Below are 20,930 nucleotides of genomic sequence, written 5' to 3'. Positions count from 1 at the left end.
TTTACTAGTATATTGTATTTTTAACCTTTCTCTTTTTCTTTTTCAGTTCTTGTTTGCTTATTTACCTTTTGAAATTGATATATATTGCTTAGCTTTAACTTTTGAAACTAATAGATAAACATAGGTGTGCTCATTTTTTAGATTAGTTATTTTTAGAGTTGTGCATGGATTGAATTTAAAAAAAAATTAATTTAGATCTATTTAAAATCTAATTATATAGATTAAATTTTGAAATAATCTATTTTAAATTTTTTAAAAATAAATTTAAATTTGGTTTTAAATTTTAAATTTAGTTTAAAACCAGTTTTAAATCAGGTAAAATATACTATAAATATTTTTTATATTATTATTAAATTATTATCTTAAAAATATTTAAATTTTATAATAACTAATATAAATTATATTGCATAAATCTATTAATAATATAATCTTTCTTATTTTTATATGGTATTAAAATAATATAAATTTGTATATATTCTATTTTTTATTAGTTTTTCATTGCACAAACTAATTACACAGATTGAATTTTAAACTATTTTATTTTATTATTTTTAATTAATTTAAAAGTAGTTTGAAAATTTAAATTTAGTTTAAAATCAGATTTAAATTTGATTTTTGTTGAAACTAGTTTTAAATTTAGTTTTAAATTAAATTTTAAATTAAATTTATAAGGTAAAATTGATTTTCAATATATTTGTGAATTTATTTTTTTAGATAAAACTAATTTATATTGTATTAAATCAGTGCATTTTAAAAAAATTTAGTGATATTTATTAATTATATTATATTTTATAAAAAATTATAAAATATTTGTTATCATTTTTAATTTATTTTTCATAAATGAAGTTGATGATGAAAGTTTAAATTAAAATCTATAAAAATAAAATAATATATATATATATATATTATTTTTATTTAAATCATATGTATCTTTCACTAAAATCATGTTAAGATGTCATATTATATTTATTGAGATTCAAATTTAATATTATAAAATATAAAAATATTTAATATTTCAATTAGTAAGGAAAAATATAAAAAAGACAAAAATCTAAAATTATTTATTATAATAATTTAAATATTATTTTAATCTTTGTAAAATTTCTTATTTTTATTTATTGTTGATATAAAAATTGTAAATAAAAATTAAAAAGATTATTTTTAAAATAATCATTCTTATTAATTTTTACATTTATATTATTATCTCATATTCTAAAAAATTCATATATATATATATATATATATATATATATATATATATATATGTTTCTGTTAAACAAACATTAGTCTTCAGGTCTTTGCTCCGAAACGATGACGTATCTCTAGTAGTCGCTGATGTGGGGAAGATACCTATAAAAGGCACTCCAATGCTGAAGTCAAGATTCAAGTCTAAGTAATAAACGGTATTTAATAATGAAAAGTCAACCCTTTACCTGTACTTTTACCTTCCTTATACAGGAACTGTAATGGGCTAATGGGCCTGCTAAGCCAGTCTTGATCTTTGGCCTTTTAATTAAAACAAATAATATCTTGATTATTACCTTAAATTGGGTTTAATTACCTCTTAATCCTGACGAAGGGTATTCGGCCAAAATAGGCCGAATAGGTACTCGGTTTCCTTTTATTACAAGTAGGACCGAGTTGGTCCCTATCCAGTACACTAGCCCCCCAAGCCCGAAGAGGTACGAAGCAAGGGCTTTAAATAATTAGAAGTGGCCGGCAGTTGATTAGGGTGAATTTGAACAAGACCGAGGAGGGTACTCGGTACTGAATGGACGAGTGGTGGTAGCATTTACATGACTGATGTGCATTGTGTATACCGAAGGGTATTCGGTTTAGATAAGTGAAAAAGATATCGAGGGGGTATTCGGCTTTAGATGTGAAATCTTGTTTTGATGTTCTTTAAAGGAGTACTCGGTTTTTTAGAAACTTAGTGTAGAAAATATTGAAGTAAAGGGTAAATAATAAATAATAAAAAAGATTATTCTAGAATCTTTAGTGTTTTTAGAGTTTCCTCGATCTGTGTGCGCGAAACGAAAGGGTGTTCGATCTTAATCATCCATTCTTGAAGAGATCTGTTGGTTTGGAAGAGGGGTGTCCCTTCGAGGGCCCAAGGCCCTATAAATAGATGGTGGTCCAGGTCTTTTGTTCTCCACTTTATCTCTAAACCGAGAAGTAAATACTACTGCTCCAAACCGAAGGGTGTACAAATTCTCTTTTTTTCTAAACCGACTACTTGTGAGGTACGTTTAGTTTTTTCTCTACCTTCCTTATTTTATCATGGCCGAATCCTTGGAATGGGAGGACTCATTGTCGGACTCCTCTAGACCGACTAGTGTCAATATTCAAAATCCTGAGAGAACCGAAGAGGGGTGAAATTTGCCTCAAGACCGAGTGGGGAAGAGGTAGAAGTTCGTTATAGGGAATGCAATGACGAAGCTGAGTCGTCTGAATCCACTGATTTCGACTCTTCTGAACCACTACCGAGTATGAGCCCCCTAGGGAAAGACCCGTATTTCCTCCCTGCATAATTCCTGGATACGAATGGGTACACGATGAAGTAGCCGCCTACTTCTCTCGTTTTAAAAGAAATAAGATTCTTCAATCTTTTGTTGACCATATTGATATTACATTATGGGAATCTTCCGATCCCTACCCTGTATCCATTGAACCTTGTCGGGTATATGAGACCGAAGACCTTGAATTTGTTTCTCTAAGGGGTGCTGGGATGGCCGACACCTTCTTTGTGTATGAGTATATGTTTAGAGAATTAGGTATAAAATTACCGTTTGACGACTTCCAAATGGGAGTGTTAAGAGTTTTAAATGTAGCGCCGACGCAACTCCATCCAAACGGGTGGGCGGCTATTCAAGCTTTTAGAGTACTTTGTAAATTTCATTATATAGAACCTAGTGTAGGCTTATTTCTTTATTTTTTTTGTACTCGTCCATCCGATTTGGCAAGGTGGATATCTTTAATAAGGCAACCAGAATTGCCATTGTTTAAGCCTTATGCTTCATCTTTCAAGGGTTTTAAAACTGGTTACTTTAAGGTAACCGTCCACCCTGTAGGTAGAAATTTTTTCTTTGATAGTGAAAATAACCCCCTTTTTCTCTTCCACTGGACCCGAGTGCCTCGCCGATATGACTTGATTCCTGAGGACAGGTTGTCGGCTAGGGAGTTGTCGGCTTTGGATTATTTGAAGTCTCTTTCCCAAGAGCTTCCTGCTTGATACATACTATTAGTATTAAAATCCCCTCAACCTCGTCTAGACATGGATGGTATGTTCTGTCCTTATGGTTTCATTTTTTATTTAAGTTGTATTGATTTGACTGTTTACTTCTATTGTAGGTATAATGGCTCAACGCGGTGTTCACATACCGACATATCGTAAAACTCTGAAGACCAAAGCACCTGAAAACACACCTATTGAGGAGCACCAAAACCCTCAGCTGGATCATATTCCTGAGGTGACCAAGCCCCGACCTCCTCCCCGAGACCTTGTCATTGCAGAAAAGTAGCTGAAAAGGCGCAAAGACAAAGGCAAGGAGAAAGAAAAGGGGAAAGAAGTAGAGAGAGAGAAGAAAAGGAAGTACAGTCATTCGGTTCGACAGAATATTGAAGAAGGATCGCGCAGGCAAGATCAAAGTGCTGTAATGGCTATGGCCGGCAGTTCCTCAAATTCTGCGATTCCTCCAGTCGTTTTATCCGACTCCTTCCTGAATCCTGGGGTGCATGCCGGCTGGTTAACTGCGCCAGACCTACTTTCTGACTTGGGAAAAGATGTGGTCAACAACTTAGATCTAGAAGCATTGTGGCAGTGCTATGCGGAGATGCAAGTGTGATATGCCACCATGCTTCGAAGATTAGATGTGGATCCTATACTTGAGTTAAAAAATGTCGAGAAGGCATACTCGGGTTCACAACAATCTCTGGCGGAGAGCAGAGAGACTCATTCAAGCCTTACCGAGACTATGCAGTCATTGGAAGCCGAGGTTACTCAGTATAATGAGCATTATCACATAGTCGAGAGTCGGCTTCGGTCAATCGAGCAAGCTTTAAGAGCTAAACAAGAAGAAATGGACGAGGCGTTGAGGGTTAAATCATCGGAGATGGAGGCGGCTCTGGAGGCGAAGTCTTTGGAGATAAAGACTTTGAAAGCTAGATTTGCTGAAATGGAGGAGGCCTTGGCCCTTGAAAGGCAGAAAGCGGAGGCGGATCTGAGAGCCTTTGCCGACAAGTGTTCTAAACAAGTTGCCTTTGAACATGAGTTGGGCTTTAACAAGGCTGTCCGCCAATGCTATGGATTTTGCCAAGTGCCTCCCAACTTTCATTTCGATTTGACGAAGGACTTCTTCGGTAGCATGTTCCTTTCGTATGATGAGGTTGATGAAGATATGGAACCTGATGCCGAAGCCCCTATACGAAATGAAGCTAATGATAATGCTCTCGGTCCTGAAGCCCCTGGTTCTGAAGTTGCAGGTCCTGACGCCCCTGATCTCAATGGTGAAGAGGGAAATTAAGAAGGGATTTTTGTTTTTTCTTCTATATTCATGGACCGAAAGTGCCCAAATTTTGTAATCCTGTTTCAACGAAATACAAGTTTAATTTCTTGTTTTATTCCAAATTCTCTTTAAAACAACTAAGCCGAAGACTTCATTCAATGTTTCGTTTCTTAGTCGAGTAAGGGTACATGTGACTGTAATGGTGAATTCGTTTTTCACATAGGTATTTACAATAATTAATTAATTCATCCTTAGCCGAGTGAGATTACTCGTGAGGGCATTTAAATAATGATTCATTCTTGGCTGAGGAAGGCAGCTTGGGAGGGAGAGTAAATAATGGTTCATCCTTGGCCGAGTAGGGGTACTCGGGAGGGAATTTAAATAATGATTCATCCTTGGCCGAGTAGGGGTACTCAGGAGGGAAATTAAATAATTCAACCTTAGCCAAGTGACACTAGGGAGGGAATTTTAATAACGATTCATCCTTGGCCGAGTAGGAGTACTCAGGAGGGAATTTTAATAATGATTCAAAAGGTTTGCTTGAAAGAAATCCACAACTAAGAAGTGAGTAGTAGTATTTTATTGATAAGATGCGTCGTTAAAAACCTTCCTAGGAAAACTCCTTTTCACATTCTTTTAACAGGACAAAACTTGGGCGAGGAAAAGAGTACATCGAATACAAATTACAAGTTTTTAACTAAAGTAATGCTTCAAATGTGTAACATTCTAAGTTCTTGGTATAAGCTTTCCTTCTAATGTTTCTAACTTGTATGCTCCATTGTTTAATCTTGCCATTACCCGAAAGGGGCCTTCCCAGTTAGCCGCTTTCCCTCTCGCCGATCTCTTCGTGCATCTCCTGTTACTCGTCATACCAAGTCATTTTCATAAAATTGTCGTAGATTGATTTTGGTATTAAAATTTCTACCCATCATTCTTCTGCTGGCCTCGGTCATAATGGCTGCTTGGCCACGCACCTCAGCTATTAAGTCCAGGTTGATGGCCAAAGCCTCGTTATTAGCTGATTCCTCGAAATTCTCCTTTCGAAATGAAGGTTCTCCAATTTCTACCGGCACCATGGCATCATTACCATAGGTAAGCCGAAAAGGAGTTTCGTTTGTTGTGGTTTGTGGCGTACACCGATAAGCCCATAGCACCTCGGGCAGCTTCTCTGCCCACTCCTCTTTTGCCGAACCTAATCTTCTTTTTAATTCATGCAAGATCACTTTGTTTACGGCCTCAGCTGGACCATTAGTCTGAGGGTGTTCCACAGACGTAACCTTGTGCTTGATATGAAGCCCTTCCAAAATTTTATTCATTAGCCTCTGGTAGGTTGCCCCAGCATTCTTCAAACCGAAGGGCATTACTCAGTAACAAAAGTTAGCGGAATCAGTGATGAATGCAGTTTTTTCCTCATCTGGCGGATACATTCGGATTTGATTATACCCAGAGTAGGCATCTAGGAAACTGAACATTCTGTGTCCTGCTGCGCTGTCTACTAGGGCATCAATGCTAGGGAGTGGGTAAGCATCTTTTGGGCATGCTTTGTTTAAATCTGTGTAGTCGGTACACATTCGCCATTTGCCATTTTCTTTTTTGACCATGACTACATTGGCCAACTAGGTAGAGTACCTAATCTCTCAGATAAAACCGGCTCGTATTAATTTAGCAGTCTTCGCTTTTACTGCTTTTGCTCTGTCGCCTCCCACTTTCCTTTTCTTTTGGGCTATTGGTCTTGCTACTTTATAAACTGAGAGGTGATGACAAAGAAAAACTGGATCGATGCCAGGCATGTCTGAAGCAAACTAGGCAAATAGATCAGCATTTTGTAACAATGTCTTCTGGAGCTCCTGTTTTTCTTGGCCAGATAGGCTGACTCCCAAGTAAGTAACCTGTTTAGGCTTCGGTCCCAGCTGAAAAGGTTGCTTATTTTCATTGGGCTCAACCCGACACCATTCATCAGTCCTAGGATCAAGTTCAATATCTACGTCCTCCTCCGACGTAGGGGTCACAATGTTGACATCTCATTTATATTCTTAGAGTGGTCTGATGCGTAAACTTGCAAAATAGCACTCCCTCGCTGTCTTCTGATCAGCATGAACTGTGACTATTCATCCCCTTTCTGATGGAAATTTCATAGCCAAATGTGGAGTAGATACTATAGCTTTAAGTTTGTTAAGGGATGGTCTGCCGAGTAATATGTTGTACGAGGTGTTCGCGTGAACTACCAAGTATGTGACCTTGATGCATTTTCCTTCATGCTTTAATCCAAATGAGGTGTAAAGATCAATACACCCCCGAGTCTCCACCCGTTCCCCTGAGAGACCAACTAGGGGTTCACAATATTCTTTGAGTTCCTCTTCTGGTATTCCCAGTTGTTTAAAAGTATTCCAGTAGAGGATGTCAGCAGAACTTCCCTGATTGATGAGTGCTTTTCGGACAGTGCAGTTGAGAATGTCTACACTTATCACCGTGGGGTCGTCTTGTATAGGATCCACTCCTTGGAAGTCTTCATCAGTAAACGTAATAGGGGGAATCCGAATCCTGCTACCGAGTGTGATATTGTTGACTGATCTGACTTGCCTCAAATATCTTTTTCTGGCCAAATGGGTAGGTCCGCCACCGGTAAACCCTCCAGCTATGGTATTAATGACCCTTTTAGGGTACCTCTCACGCTCATGGTACCGTTCAGTTGGGAGTTCCCTGGACCTATTCCTCTGTCGTTCAGGTCTCTTGTCATCGTATCTCCTTGATGGCTCAGGGTAACGGTATCTTCCTCTATTGGATTGACCGACGGGATTTGTCTGCACAAAATCTTTTAAATGTCCTTCCTTTATTAATTCCTCGATTTTATCTTTCAGCGCGGTGTACTCTTCAGTGGTATGACCCTTGTTCTGATGGTATCGGCAAGCCTTGCTTTTATCTACCCGAGGAGAGGTGTTGGCGCGTCTAGGCATTCTCAGTATTTCTGTAGCCAATCCTTGATCTAGTACTCTAGACCGATTAGTGTTGAGCATAGTGTAGGAAGGATATTTGGGTCCCCTGGGCAGCCTTTCAGGTTCATTTCTTCTCTCCTTATTTTCTTGCCTAGACTTGAAAGTTTCTCTCCTATCTGTATTTTTTGAATTGGACCCCTGGTCCATCTGCACCTAGTTTCGGTATTCAAACAACTCTTTCATCTGCATATACTTTGCAGCCCGACTTCTTAACTCATCTAGGTCGACAGGTGGTTTTTTGCAGATGCTATTAACAAAAGGTCCTGGCTTTAGGGTCGTTGTGAGGTGGTGCATAGCCACTGCTGGTTCCAAATTATGGATTGAAAGGGTCACTTTGTCAAAGCGTTCCATAAACGCTCTAAGTGACTCCCTTTTCTTGGCGAATATTAACCAGCGCCAAGGATGTTAAGGAATACGGTCGGCTTATGGCGAACTGTAAATTGAACCGTCTTGCAAGAGTAGCAAATGAGTCGATGGATGAAGGGGAGAGTCGGGTGAACCAACTGAGTGCAAGCCCTCGGAGTGAGGTAGGAAAAATCCTACACCATAAAGAATCATTCTCGGTGTACAGATCGACTTGGGTTGTAAAGACATCCAAATATTCCCCCGGATCAGATGCGCCATCATATTTATCTATTGTTAATCTTCTCCAATTATCGGGCAGCTTAGCCTCCAGGATATGGTGAGCGAAGGGGCTTCGGCTCACGAGATTGTCTCGGTCATTTTTGGCCTCAGATTGATAAACCTGGTTTGATTTCTCTTGCAACGCCGAGGATTTCCCATGATCCTGGATGATGGGTGTAGTTTGGGAAGGGATGTGTGTTCTTATCTCTTCTCTCAAGTTAGCATTTTCCCTTCGCAGAGCCGAGAGCTCTAGTGCATCCTTCTCTCTCTCCTTCTTCATCTCCGTCATTTCTACTTTAAGCTGCCTTAGTATAGCTAAAATGCTCTCGTCGGTTCTCCCTTGCATCACTACTTCAGGTGTTGGTTCGTCTGGTGTGACACCCTTTAGTTGTTGACGAGAGATTCCTCCCTGTTGAACATGTCCTTCCTGCTGGCTTCTCGTTAGTACCATGATTAATCTGAAAAACGAGGCTAATCGTGCCCCACGGTGGGCGCCAAAATATTCCTGTTAAAGAAACACTAGTCTTCAGGTCCTTGCTCTGAAACGATGACGTATCTCTGGTAGTCGCTGACGTGGGGAGGATACCTACAAAAGGCACTCCGATATTGAAGTCAGGATTCGGGTCTGAGTAATAAACAATATTTAATAATGAAAAGTCAACCATTTACCTATACTTTTACCTTCCTTATATAGGCACTGTAATGGGCTAATAGGCCTAATGGGCCTGCTAAGTCAGTCTTGATCTTTGGCCTTTTAATTAAAACAAATAATATCTTGATTATTACTCTAAATTGGGTTTAATTACCTCTTAATCCTGACGAAGGGTATTCGGCCAAATTAGGCTGAATAGGTACTTCGGTTTCCTTTTACTACAAGTAAGACCGAGTTGGTCCCTATCCAGTACAATATATATTATTACATAAATTATGTGTTGAGAATAAAATAAAAATTAATTTAATTTAATTTAAATTGGCCACTATAGTATGAGGCTAGCCACAAAACTCCGGAAATCAGATAATGCATTTATAATTTTGCTGAAATTTTGATCTACACAAATGATGGAATTGAGACATGTTGCAAAGACTACACAGAGGATGGACTAAAACCAATTTTGAGAAAAATAAAGTTAATTTTGTCTACCTCTAATTATTTTATAATCCACGTAAAAAGTAATTTTTTTTAGATCATTTACTTAACTGATTTAAAATGTCTTGACTTAGTATATCTATTATATCTAAAGCGATTTTTTATTAAATGTAAAAAGTTTTTATAAGTTTTAATATATTTTAATTAATGGCCGATTATTAAAAAATATATATTAAAAAGTGTGTTATGAGAAAGTTTTTAATATAAATTTTATTAAATAAATCATTTAGTGATAAATGGTAAATAAATAAGCTTGTTTTGAACAACAAAGAACCGTAAAGATGCTTAGTTTAAGGAGACAGCTTAAAAAAAACATTGGGATGCTGAGTTTAAGGAAGAATTTTAATTGTTTTTTAAGACTCTTACCTTTAAGCATAATTTGAACAATAAATTAAAAAGGCTCAAATAGTAGCTGATCCAACCGGAGTTTTTTATTTATAACAGACTAAATTTATTTTCCTTGTTGATGGGTGAATATATATTAAACTAACGATTTTTTTAAGATGTATAATAAAGAATGAATAAAAAATATATTCTTATTAAAAATTATAAATACATAAAATTTTGTGTTATAGCACGTGCATTAGAAAAATGGTTACACTGAAAGGCACTGGTAACGAATTTCACGCTAATGAAGCAAAGAAGGAATCATATTATTGTAATGGTAACAGGTGAGTGCGTAACGAGTGGGGCTACCACTACTGTTCACGTTGAAAGCATATGGAAATGCAGAGCTTTTAAGTCACATAGGCCATCCTATCCTACATAGCTAAGGAATAACAGTGTGGGCCTAACATAACCTCATTCCTTCCAAGATAAACTTATTTCATTTTGAAAAACTAAAATATGCACATGCCATTATGAATTCAATTCATGGCACCTACCCTACTCTATACTTATACTTTTTATTTCCATGTTATTTTATAATCAAAGCTATTCTTTAAAATTAATTTTTCAAAACCCATTTTTTATTGGTTTTGTGGTGATCGAATGATATTGTTTTATAATCTGACGCTCTATAATGCGTTAGAACTCCACACATACATGGATGGAATGGCAACCATGCATGCATGTGCACACAACTCAAATCGCAAAGATAATCAACTATTAAATTTAAAGGTTCAAATTATTCGTTTTACGTTCATATAAATAATTTAACAAGCTAGATATTTTCTATCACTATTAAACTTCAAAAAGTTTATGAAAACTTAAAAACCTTTCTCAAATATGTTATAAATTTCAGCGTCCTTATAAAAAATTTTAAATACTATTTTAGTCCCTCTAACCTAAATTTTTAATTTAGTTCCCATAAAAAAAGTTTGTAGATGAATTCTTAGATGAAAAACATTTTTAAAATAGTTTTTTACGTTAATGTCGGATACAGAATTGTTTATATATATATATATATATATATATATATATATATATTTTGTAGTCTTTATATATAATAAAATTTTCATTTTAACTTTTATAGGAAAAAATTAATTATGAAAGTAATAAAATGTATTTCATAAAACTAAACAAAATTCACCATCAAACAAAAATTGAAAAATGTTGTGGTGATTTATGATGACTATAAAATTATTTTAATAATTTAATGTAGTTAAGAAGATTATTATGAGAAGATAATGTTTGAGATTTAGGTAAAAATTATTTTCTTTTATTCATTATAAAATATTACAAGAAAACAATGTAAACTGATTTTCAAATGTTAAGTCATTTTTCTTATTTAAGAAAATAGTGCCAATCTCTTGTTTAATTTTGTTCATTTATTTTAAAAACTAAAATTTATACTTAAATTTACTCATATTTTTAAGTATAATTATAATGAATTACTTGTTTTATAAACAGAACTTAAATGTTATCATTTAACTAAAAATTTACTTTAATAATAACCAATATAATATAAGTTGGTATTGAATCTTAGAGATAAATTTTTAATTTTAATTGAAGAAAAATACTAAAAGTATTTAAAGTATTATATGTAAGTTTTATCTTCAAACAATCTCATCAACAGTATTACAACAAAATACTTTGACTAAACTTTTAAAAATCTAACAGTAAATTACCTATTTTAACTGACTACGGATTATTAACTTTTTCAATTTGTTTTGAGGGTTTTATTTTGGACTCCATTAAATAATATTTTTTAGTTAATTTCATCTGCATAGCAAAATTTTTTTATTTTGATTCTTGTACTTTTATTTTTTATAAAGATTAAAATAAAAATGTATTATGTATAAAAATTATAATAAAAAATATTATATACAAGGATCAAAATAAGAACATTATATACAAGATAATGCTGTTATATGAACAATAATAATAGAAACTATTTGAAAATATTTTTTATTTAAAAACTTGTTTACAATTTTTTTTCAAAAATAAAATAAAAAATGAGTTTCGTTTAACGACTAAAATTGTATTTTTTAGACAAAATAATAAAAATTGGCACTTTTCATACTTGAAGTGACATTTCACACTAATTACTTGCTGACTCTTCCATTAAACGTATGTACGTTGGTTTTGAATCCGTAATGTACGGATTTTTAAATCATTAATATATTTGAAAAAATTGTCTAAAATATTATAAGATTATGATTTTTTAAAAATATTAAATGCACATAATGCTAATTACGTTAATTTATTATCAAATGATAATAATAATAATAATTTCAAAGTCACTAAAAACTTTTGATTAAAGTAAAATAATAAATATATAAAATAAGTGATGATAATTAATAATATATGATTTTAATCTAAAAATATAATAACACTCAGGTATTCTATGAAATAAATACAATACAAAAAATATTAAAATAATTTTAAAGATAATTGACATTAAATAAGTATTAAATATTTAGATCAAATAATTTCATGAAACATATAACAAATTTGATCGTATTAAATATTCATTGGGGGAATTTATCTTTCAGCAACAACTTCTGCACCAATAATATTAGCATTTGCAATTAATGTAATTCCATTGCAAAGACATATCTTACAAATTTCAGTATCGTACTCAAGATTCAAGAATAATCAGAAATGGCAATCACTTTGGTGACTTTGGTTTTAAAGTAGAGCTAATTACTCTTCACATTTTATTTTATTTTTTAAATTTGTAATACACTTTTTCTAAATACATTTATAGTAATTACTTTTTTGAAAGTTAAAATAATTTTTAAAAATAACATTTTAATATTTCTCATATAAAAAAATATGAAAAACAAAGCTGAAAATTATTATATATTTAACTAAGTGACACGCATCTAAATATTCTCATCAATCAAACAAAAATCAAAAGTGATAGAAGAATGTAAAAATAATAGTAACAACGCTCACGTGTCAAGTAAAATAAGCTCTAACTCTTGTAACATTTCGATTTCTTTCACCATAAATAATGATAGAAAAAAACATAAAATTATTTTATATTTAATTAAGTGATATGCATCTAAATATTCTCATGAAATCTAACATAAATCAAAGGCCATAGAGAAAAATTAAAATCATAGAAACAATATCCATAAATTAAGTAAGCTTAAATATATTTTTAATCCATATATTATAGTGAATTTTTTATTTTAAACTCTCTAAATTATTATTTTTAATTTTGGTCTTTATATTTTAATAAATTATTGTTTTAAATCTTTCTAATTAACATAGTTTAACTAAAAATAGATATTTTACAACATCTTAATGAACTAGATTATCAATAAGGTTAACGAAAAAAGAACCGTAAAACAATAATGACTAAATTTTAAAAAATATATTTAAAAAGATTAAAACTCAAAATTCACTAAAATGTAAAGACTAAAAACATATTGATTTGGCTTGCTGAACAAGGTTTGCAAGTTCCAAATCTCACACGGTTCAATTGAGATAAAAAGGGATTGAAAAAGATAAAAACCATGCAAGAAAGGGTGGTCACGGTTTCTAATTTAGAATAGTAATTTTTAGGGAAACTTGCAAGCAAAGTTAGTACATTTTGGCAAGCAAAATGCATGGAATAATTTAGGGCTTCATGCATACGGTTTTGGTGGAGCAATTCCCAAAAATCAGCACAAAATTCCAAGGTTAAATTTTGGGCAGCAAATGCATGAATTTTGATTGGCCAGAAAAGAATACGACATGACTAGGTTGACATGTGGACAAGACATTTGATGTGGTGCTAAATTCAAGAAAGACAATTAATTAAGGTAATTATGGTGTCAACATTTTGGAAGACAAGAAAAGAAAGTTCCAAAATGATTATGTCTGCAAATCAGGAGAAAAAATCTTCTTGCATGTAATTCTAGTGGCCGGTACTAGATTTCAGAAGATTCGGGTAATTATGATGTTTGTAATTTAGGGGACAAGAATAACTTGCATGAAAATCTAGTGGTCGATACTAGATTTGTAAAGATTTGGAGTAATCATGGTGTTTGCAATTTAGGGGACAAGAATATTTTGCATGAAAATCTAGTGGCCGATACTAGATTAGTAAAGATTTGGAGTAATGATTACCGGACTAAGTAATGATTATAAAATCTTTTGAAATGATTACATAATCTTTTGCAATAATTATAAAATCTTTTGAAATAAATATAAAATCCTTTGAAATAATTATAGAATATTTTGTAATGATTACAAAATCTTACATTTTTCAAGACAGATAATTATGATTTTTTAATAATTTAAATAAGACAAAATATGGCTTTTTGAACAAGATTCTCAGGGATAATTTTGGGCAGTACAACTGAAAATAATCAAGACAATTCTTGGATGATATCGAAGCCAAGTGTATTGCATGCAGTTACTCTAAAATGCAGAACTTAGAGATCAATTCACTATTCTCCTCAGTGAATAAAATAGAAAATTCAGCATCTAGCTAATTATTTTGATACTAGCAAACCAAAATTAGCAAACAATCGATATCTAATAGTCACTAGCTTAGTTGACGATTTTTGGGGCGTTACATAATCACTCTTATCCACAAGAGTGAGTGTACCAGAGAATGTCGCAGCAGAGCACAGTAGCGCATGATCACTTTCGCTAGTGAAAATGAGTGTTCCAGACAAGCTCTAAACATTGCAAGATGTGCATTAGCACTTTTGCTGGTGAAAGTGAGTGTTCTAAAGAGACTTCAATCTCAGTAGAGTTGCACGTTACCACTTCCACTGCTGAAAGTAGATGTTATAGAGAAGCTTCATGCATAGCAAGATGCACGTGATCACTTTCGTTAACAAAAGTGAACACGCGGCCTTTGCGTGATCATTTTTGTTCACGAAAGTGAGCACACAGCCTTTGCGTGGTTACTTTAGTGCAGAAGAGTGATAACGCGCGAAAAGCGAGAATTTTATAAATTGCAGAAAAGCTCAGAAACTTTAAATCTTTTCTCATTTTTTCATTTTCAAACCTTAGGAGAGTTAGAGAGGGAGATGGGGGCGACTTCCAACCTCTGGACCTTGAGGAATCAGACTGGGGATTGGATTTATGAAGAAATTCTACAACTCATCTTCTTCTACTCTTTCTTTCTCTCTTTCTTCTATGAACATGTTTTGATTTCTTTTTCTTATAGATTGATGATGAATCCATATTTTTACTAGTATTTTACTATAGTTTTAATCCATTTCATAAGGAAAATGTGTTGAAAAAAGTAGAAAAAAATCATAAAAATAGAATGATTGGAGAATTTCTTTAAATACATAGTTAGTTGAGCATTTATGAATTTTCTGTGTAAAAATTAATAATTGAAGTGTGTTTTTGTAGAAAATGCTGAGTAAAGACCATGAGGTTGATAAATCAATGGAGAAATAGCAGAAAAGTAGCGAGTCTGGACTCAAAGAACATGACTCATGGAGTTTAAGCTGGGCGTGGTTACTCTTGCCAACGAAAGTGAGTGATTCATAGCTTAAATGAGAAGTTGAGTGTGGGCGTGATCACTTTTATCATTGAAAGTGAACGTTCCAGAGAAGTTCAATCTCAGCTTAGCTGTGCGTTATCACTCTCGCCAACAAAAGTGAACGTTCCAGAGAAGCTTCAGACTTAGCAGGCCGGGCGTAACCACTTTTATTAGCAAAAGTGAGCGTTCCAGAAAAGGCAGAATTTTAGTATACTTTGCGTGATCACTCTTGCTGGCGAAAGTGAGCGTTCCAGAGAAGGCGAAGTTTCAGAGTATTTTGCGTAACCACTTTTATCATTGAAAGTGGATGTTCTAGAGAGTCCTCAACTTGGCAAGTTGTGCGTGACCACTTTTACTCATAAAAGTGACTACGCACAATATCGCGACCTTCTGTGTGGCCATTCTTATCAGCAAGAGTGATAACGCCAAGAATCAGGATTTCTATAAATACATGTTTTGAGCTCAGATCTCAGGGTCTTTCATTCATTTTTCATTTTTTCTGTTAGATTGTCATTGAGAGAGATTGAGAGAGAAGATTGGGTCAAATATTGAAGCTTACACAAAGAGGAATCGAATTGGAGCTTCCGGCCATGGCTTCTTGGAGTTTTTCTTCTTCTTCTTCTTCTTTTTCTTTCTCTTTCTCTTCTCCCATGTCTGAGTAGTTTTCTTGTAGTTAGGAGTTTATGGAACTCGAATTGATGTATTGATTTGACTCTTGCTTCTGAATTTTGAGTTTTTGGATTAATTGAATTGTGAATTCTACTTTTCTTGCAATCTATGAATGGAAAATCATATGATTCATCAAATAGGAACAATTACCAATGGAAGTTGGATTTGATTCTCCGATCTGAGTTAGCAATCAGAATTTGGGGATTTCTTAGGGATAAGGAGACCTAATTCTGCAATCTTAAGGTTCTAAGTCTTAATGCAACTTGAAATTGAACTTCACCTAAGGGATTAGGGTGGTTTAGTTGCTTGTTAGGGTCAATGAGTTAAGGGATTAACCTTTGGCTATTGATATGCAAAACTGATTGTCAATTAACTAAGTTCTTGAATTTTTAGAAGCATAATTGAATTAATATTGACATTCTTGTGAAGTAAATTCCTAACTACCTTTCAATCCATTTCTAATCTCACATTGCATTCATTGATCTGTTTTTCTGCAAGTTTTCTTTACTCTTAATTACTTTGGTTTATTGCTTTTGTATGTTACAACTCTCATCCCAAATTCGTATGGCTCAAATGGTTACAATTTTGTGAATTGATACTTGAAATCTAAATTCCCTGTGGAAACGATATCCTGTTCTTAAAAATTACTCATTACTTGCCGCAATACTAGTGCACTTGCTAGTGTTTGATTGCAAACAACAAGTTTTTGGCGCCGTTGCCGGGGAATTTTGAATTTCAATATCATTAGTAGCAGAAAAGTAGCTAGATTGAGCATTTATTTTTGTTGTTTTGCTTTCATGTTTTTCTGCATAATTTCTCTGCATCTTTTGTAGATTTCTGCATAATTTCTGCTGTCTTCTGCATTCTTTTGCATTTTCTGCATAATTTTGTTTTTCATTTTTCTGCATAATTTTGTTTTTCATTTTTTTGCATAATTGTAAACTTCATTCTGCATAATTTCTATGTTTTCTGCATGTTCTGTTTTTTGTGTTTTCTGCATAACTTTTGCATAATTTTCTATTGAATTATGCATGATTTTATTTTGCATTTTTCTGCATAACTGTTATTTTTTTTTCTGCATAATGCATTGTTGTTTCTTTCTTTTGCATTTTCTGCATAATCTTGTTTTTCATTTTTCTGCATAATTTTCTATATTTGTTGCATGTTATGTTTTGTAATTTTTTGCATAATTTCATATTTCATTTTTCCTAGTTACAAATTTGATTTGACTTTTGTTTTCTTTCTTTTTGTATGCAAGGAAAAACCAGAAAAATAAGTTGCTCTATTGTTTGATAGCAACCAGCATGTATCAGAATTTTTATCAAAGCCAAGTTGCAAGAACAGAAGCTTATGAACCAGATACTCTTAATGCTTTGATTAATAATTTTCAAGCTAGAGTTGCCCAAACTAACCCCTTGGTTTGTGATTTTTACAGTGAAAACTATGTGAATGAAACCTATGATGTGGATGCACCAGACTTTCAAGAAGAAATCAATTATGGAGAAAATTTTCAAAGACCTGAATCTACCTTTCATCATATATATCAACATCAAGCTAACATGAGTCAACCATATTATGATTGGAATCAAGAAATGCTTGCTGCAATAATAGCATTTTCTAGTCCTCAATCTTCACAACCTTATTTTCAAATATCATATTCTCAACCTCAAGGAGGACTGCAGCCTTCACAGACTTTTCCAGAAAGAATGAATGAACTTGAAGAAACTTTGCTCCAATTCATGGAATTTACTCAATCAAGTTTTAAGAATCAAGATGCATCCATGAAGAAGATGAAGAAGCACATAGGACAAATTTCAAAGCAATTGTTAAATAGGAATGATGAAAAATTACCTAACAATACCATTGTAAATTCAATAGAGCAAAGCCAAGTTGTCTGTACAAGGAGTGAAGTGGAAGTTTCAAGTCCTAAAGCTGCTGAGAAAGAGGAGGCATTAGATAAATCTGAAGGAAAAAAGATTCAAGATAAGCAACAAGAGGATTGCAAGGAAGAGCAGTTAACAATTTTAAAGAAAGAAGAACCAAAGGACAGCAACAAGACACAACCAGAAAAAACTAAAAAATGGTTGTTTGAAGATGTAGATAAGCCAATGGATGAAGCTAAACCCAAAAAGTTTCAATTTCTTCAAGGAGTGCAGAATTTCAAGTAGGAAAAATAGAAGAATGATTCTGTTATAAGATAAGTCTTTGCTGTAATGACTTATGAAGACAATGAAAAGGTAGGGAAGAAACTTAATGACTATACCAAACTGCTGGAAGTCCCTCCACTTTTATTTCTCTTAAGTTCTGAATTAAATGAAGAGCTGCAAGTTGGTGAGAAAAAGGGGAAACGGTTAAAGATAAAGCAAGTGCCGTTATCATCAAAATCATCTCTTAGAACCAAAGATCAATAGGCGTTAAGCTAGTGATGTTAAAAGAGTGCTTTGTGAGAGGCAAGTCACATTTCTAACCCATTTTAAGCTTTCTGTAGTATTTTAGAATCCTGCATATGCATGTTTCGTAATTTTCTGCTTTTCTGCAATTTGATTCTGCTGCATATCTCTGCTAAAGTGAATTTGGTACTTAAATTGAGATTTAATGCTTAGAGTGTGTTTTGAAAGGATTAGAGTGTGAGAAGTGAGTTAATTGAGAGTTTAGAAACCATTGACTAATGAGAGGAGTTACTTTGTTGCAGAAAAGGAGCTGCGCAGAGAGTAAATTTTGAGGATCTCTGTTGGAATAATCACTTTTACTGATAAAAGTGATCACGCAGAGACAGATGTGAAAACTAACTCTCTGGAACGCTTCCTTTTATTGGCAAAAGTGACTACGCACAGGTAAGTAAACTTCCAATATTTCTGCGTTAAACCTTTTATTAAAAAAAAGTTATCACTATGCTGCGCGTTATTAATTTGCCCAGCAATAGTGATAACGTGCTACACACTCTGAAAAAGTCACTCTTTGGAAAGTCCACTCTTATGCAAAATAGTGATCACGCTGAAAGTCTTAAATGTATAACGTTCACTTTTGATTTTAAAGTGGTCACGTGCCAAGCATAACTATAAATACTCCTTAGAGTAAGCATGCACACACTCTTCACTCTTAAAACTTCATCTTTTTCTGAGCTTTCTCTACAAATTTCACTCCCTGTGTGCGTCAACCTAGCAGCAGCAAGCATTTCCCATACATTTCTGCATCTTCCTGCAAGGTATGCTTACCCTCATCTCTCTGAAACTATAGTTAGGGTTTTTTGTGTTTAAAGTTTGGGAAAAATGTCGAATGGGGTAATACATTGGGCACTGTTCTGATGTTATTTGACTCAATAATAGTATGAACAATAAACTGAATAAGTTTTCCTTGTCATTTAAATTTTTCTTTTTAGGAGAATTTGAATCTGCATTGCACAATATTTGAACAAAAATTCTGCAGAAATTGGGATGAGATTAACTGCAACCACATGCTACTTGTAATACAATTGAATGCTTGAAAAAACCCAGGACAATCAACTCTGCATTACTCTGATAAAATAGCTTTTTGCTGAAATTGATTGGGTTGCAAAACTATGTTTGAAAATTGGTTGAAACCTGAAAATATTGCTCTGTGCTACCCTGTTTCTTTGTGATAGTGAATGCAGCCTGAACATCCAAATTAGGAATATTAAATTCCTCTGAATTTGATTGATTAATGTTGTGCATCTGTACTATTACATCTATATATTACATATTCTGACAGCAGACTTAAATTCATATTCTTAGGCTATTTGGTTCAATGTTAAAATAGACAAAACTCTGAATAGGTTTTCTCTTTCCATTGTGATCAGTTGTTTTGATTGAAATAATTGAAACATATTTGAACCAAAAATTCTGCAGAATCTAAGTTGATAATAACAGAATTTTCTAAAAAGGTTGGATTGGAAATTAGAATGCATAACTGTGACAAAATTGAGTTAGAAATGATGCTGGGAAGAATTGAAGTGCATACTTGGTTGAAAATTGGCTACAACCTTGTAATCTTTTGCTGAAATTACAGAATTCTATTAGAATTTGGTCAAAGATCTGTAATAATCTCTCTGTGTTAACTTGATATTTTCTAAGAGTGTGCACTCTGAACTCGTAAAGTAAGACTTTTCATGCTTTGACTGATAATGCTTAAACTTGTGCAGTTGTGTGTTTGTATGTGTATGGTGAATTATCTTAATAGCAACCTGCATGATTATAGTATTAGAAAAGTGAATTCCTGCAAGATTATTTGATTGAACTTTCTGCAGCAAAGAAATACCATTATGTGTTAAAATTTTGAATTTTTTTTATTTTTTTTTGCAGAAACTGAAAAATGGTTAGAACTTCTCTAAACACACTAGTTGGACCTTCTAAGAAGTGTCAGGCTTGTGATTTATCATTGAGTAATCTATAATATTGTATACTTGTTCAATGTTAATTGAAGGATTATTTGGTATTGGAATAAATTTAGATGGAGTTTAGAATTATTTATTTTAAAAAAAAAAAAAGTGAACAGTACCGTATGAACAGTGCCGAATGAACAGTGAAACTGCCTATGAACAGTGCAAACTGCGTACAAACCGTGTATGAACAGTGACTGCTGACGTCATCAGTGACATCATCCTGACGTCACATACGTGTACAGTATTTTCGGCATGAATAGTGCTCTGAACAGTGTTTCCCGCGTGAATAGTAAGGCGGTGAATAGTGTTCCGGCGGTGAACAGTAAATTTCAAAAATTTTCTATAAAAAGGGGGCTTCACACGAAATTTTCATTTCTTCATTCCTCTCCAAGGTTCTCAAAGGTTCTAAGGCCAAATACCACCATTTTCTCTCATATAAAACCCTCCTAAACTTAGATTTCTCGTCAGATCTGAGATTCTACGTCTATTCTGAGGAATTTGAAGTAAGTTTCTTTAAGTTTGAAGCTAGATTTATTGTTCGTTTCTCTTCTTCTTCTTCTCTTTCTCATAGAAGTTCATGGTGTTCTTAGGAGAAACTCCGTTCTAAAGCCAAATCTTCGGTGAAACTTGCTATAAAACAAGTAACATTCGGTAGATCTAGTGTGAATCATCGTTCTGAGGTAAGGGGAGTTTACTTTAACCTATGAACTAC

The 20,930-nt window shown here is 33.6% G+C and overlaps 2 protein-coding genes across 2 annotated transcripts; both read right to left on the bottom strand.

Moving 5' to 3' along the window:
- Positions 1-5,371: 5,371 nt before the first annotated feature.
- On the bottom strand, positions 5,372-5,866 carry LOC113869305. Its single transcript, XM_027505568.1, has one exon. It carries the CDS (start codon positions 5,864-5,866, stop codon positions 5,372-5,374), a length of 495 nt encoding a protein of 164 aa, XP_027361369.1.
- Positions 5,867-6,613: 747 nt separating this feature from the next.
- Positions 6,614-7,645, bottom strand: LOC113869304. Its single transcript, XM_027505566.1, has one exon. The coding sequence runs from the start codon at positions 7,643-7,645 to the stop codon at positions 6,614-6,616; it is 1,032 nt and encodes a 343-aa protein (XP_027361367.1).
- Between the last annotated feature and the right edge of the window lie 13,285 nt (positions 7,646-20,930).

The sequence above is a fragment of the Abrus precatorius genome, unplaced genomic scaffold (assembly GCF_003935025.1).
Source record: "Abrus precatorius isolate BTA unplaced genomic scaffold, Abrus_2018 Scaffold6, whole genome shotgun sequence".
NCBI lineage: Eukaryota > Viridiplantae > Streptophyta > Magnoliopsida > Fabales > Fabaceae > Abrus > Abrus precatorius.
The sequence above is the reverse complement of the archived record's forward strand: the minus strand, read 5'-3'. Positions and strand labels throughout refer to the sequence as shown.

Coding starts and splice junctions, on each gene's coding strand:
- LOC113869305 (XM_027505568.1), bottom strand. CDS start 5,866: ATGCCCTTCGGTTTGAAGAATGCTGGGGCAACCTACCAGAGGCTAATG.
- LOC113869304 (XM_027505566.1), bottom strand. CDS start 7,645: ATGGACCAGGGGTCCAATTCAAAAAATACAGATAGGAGAGAAACTTTC.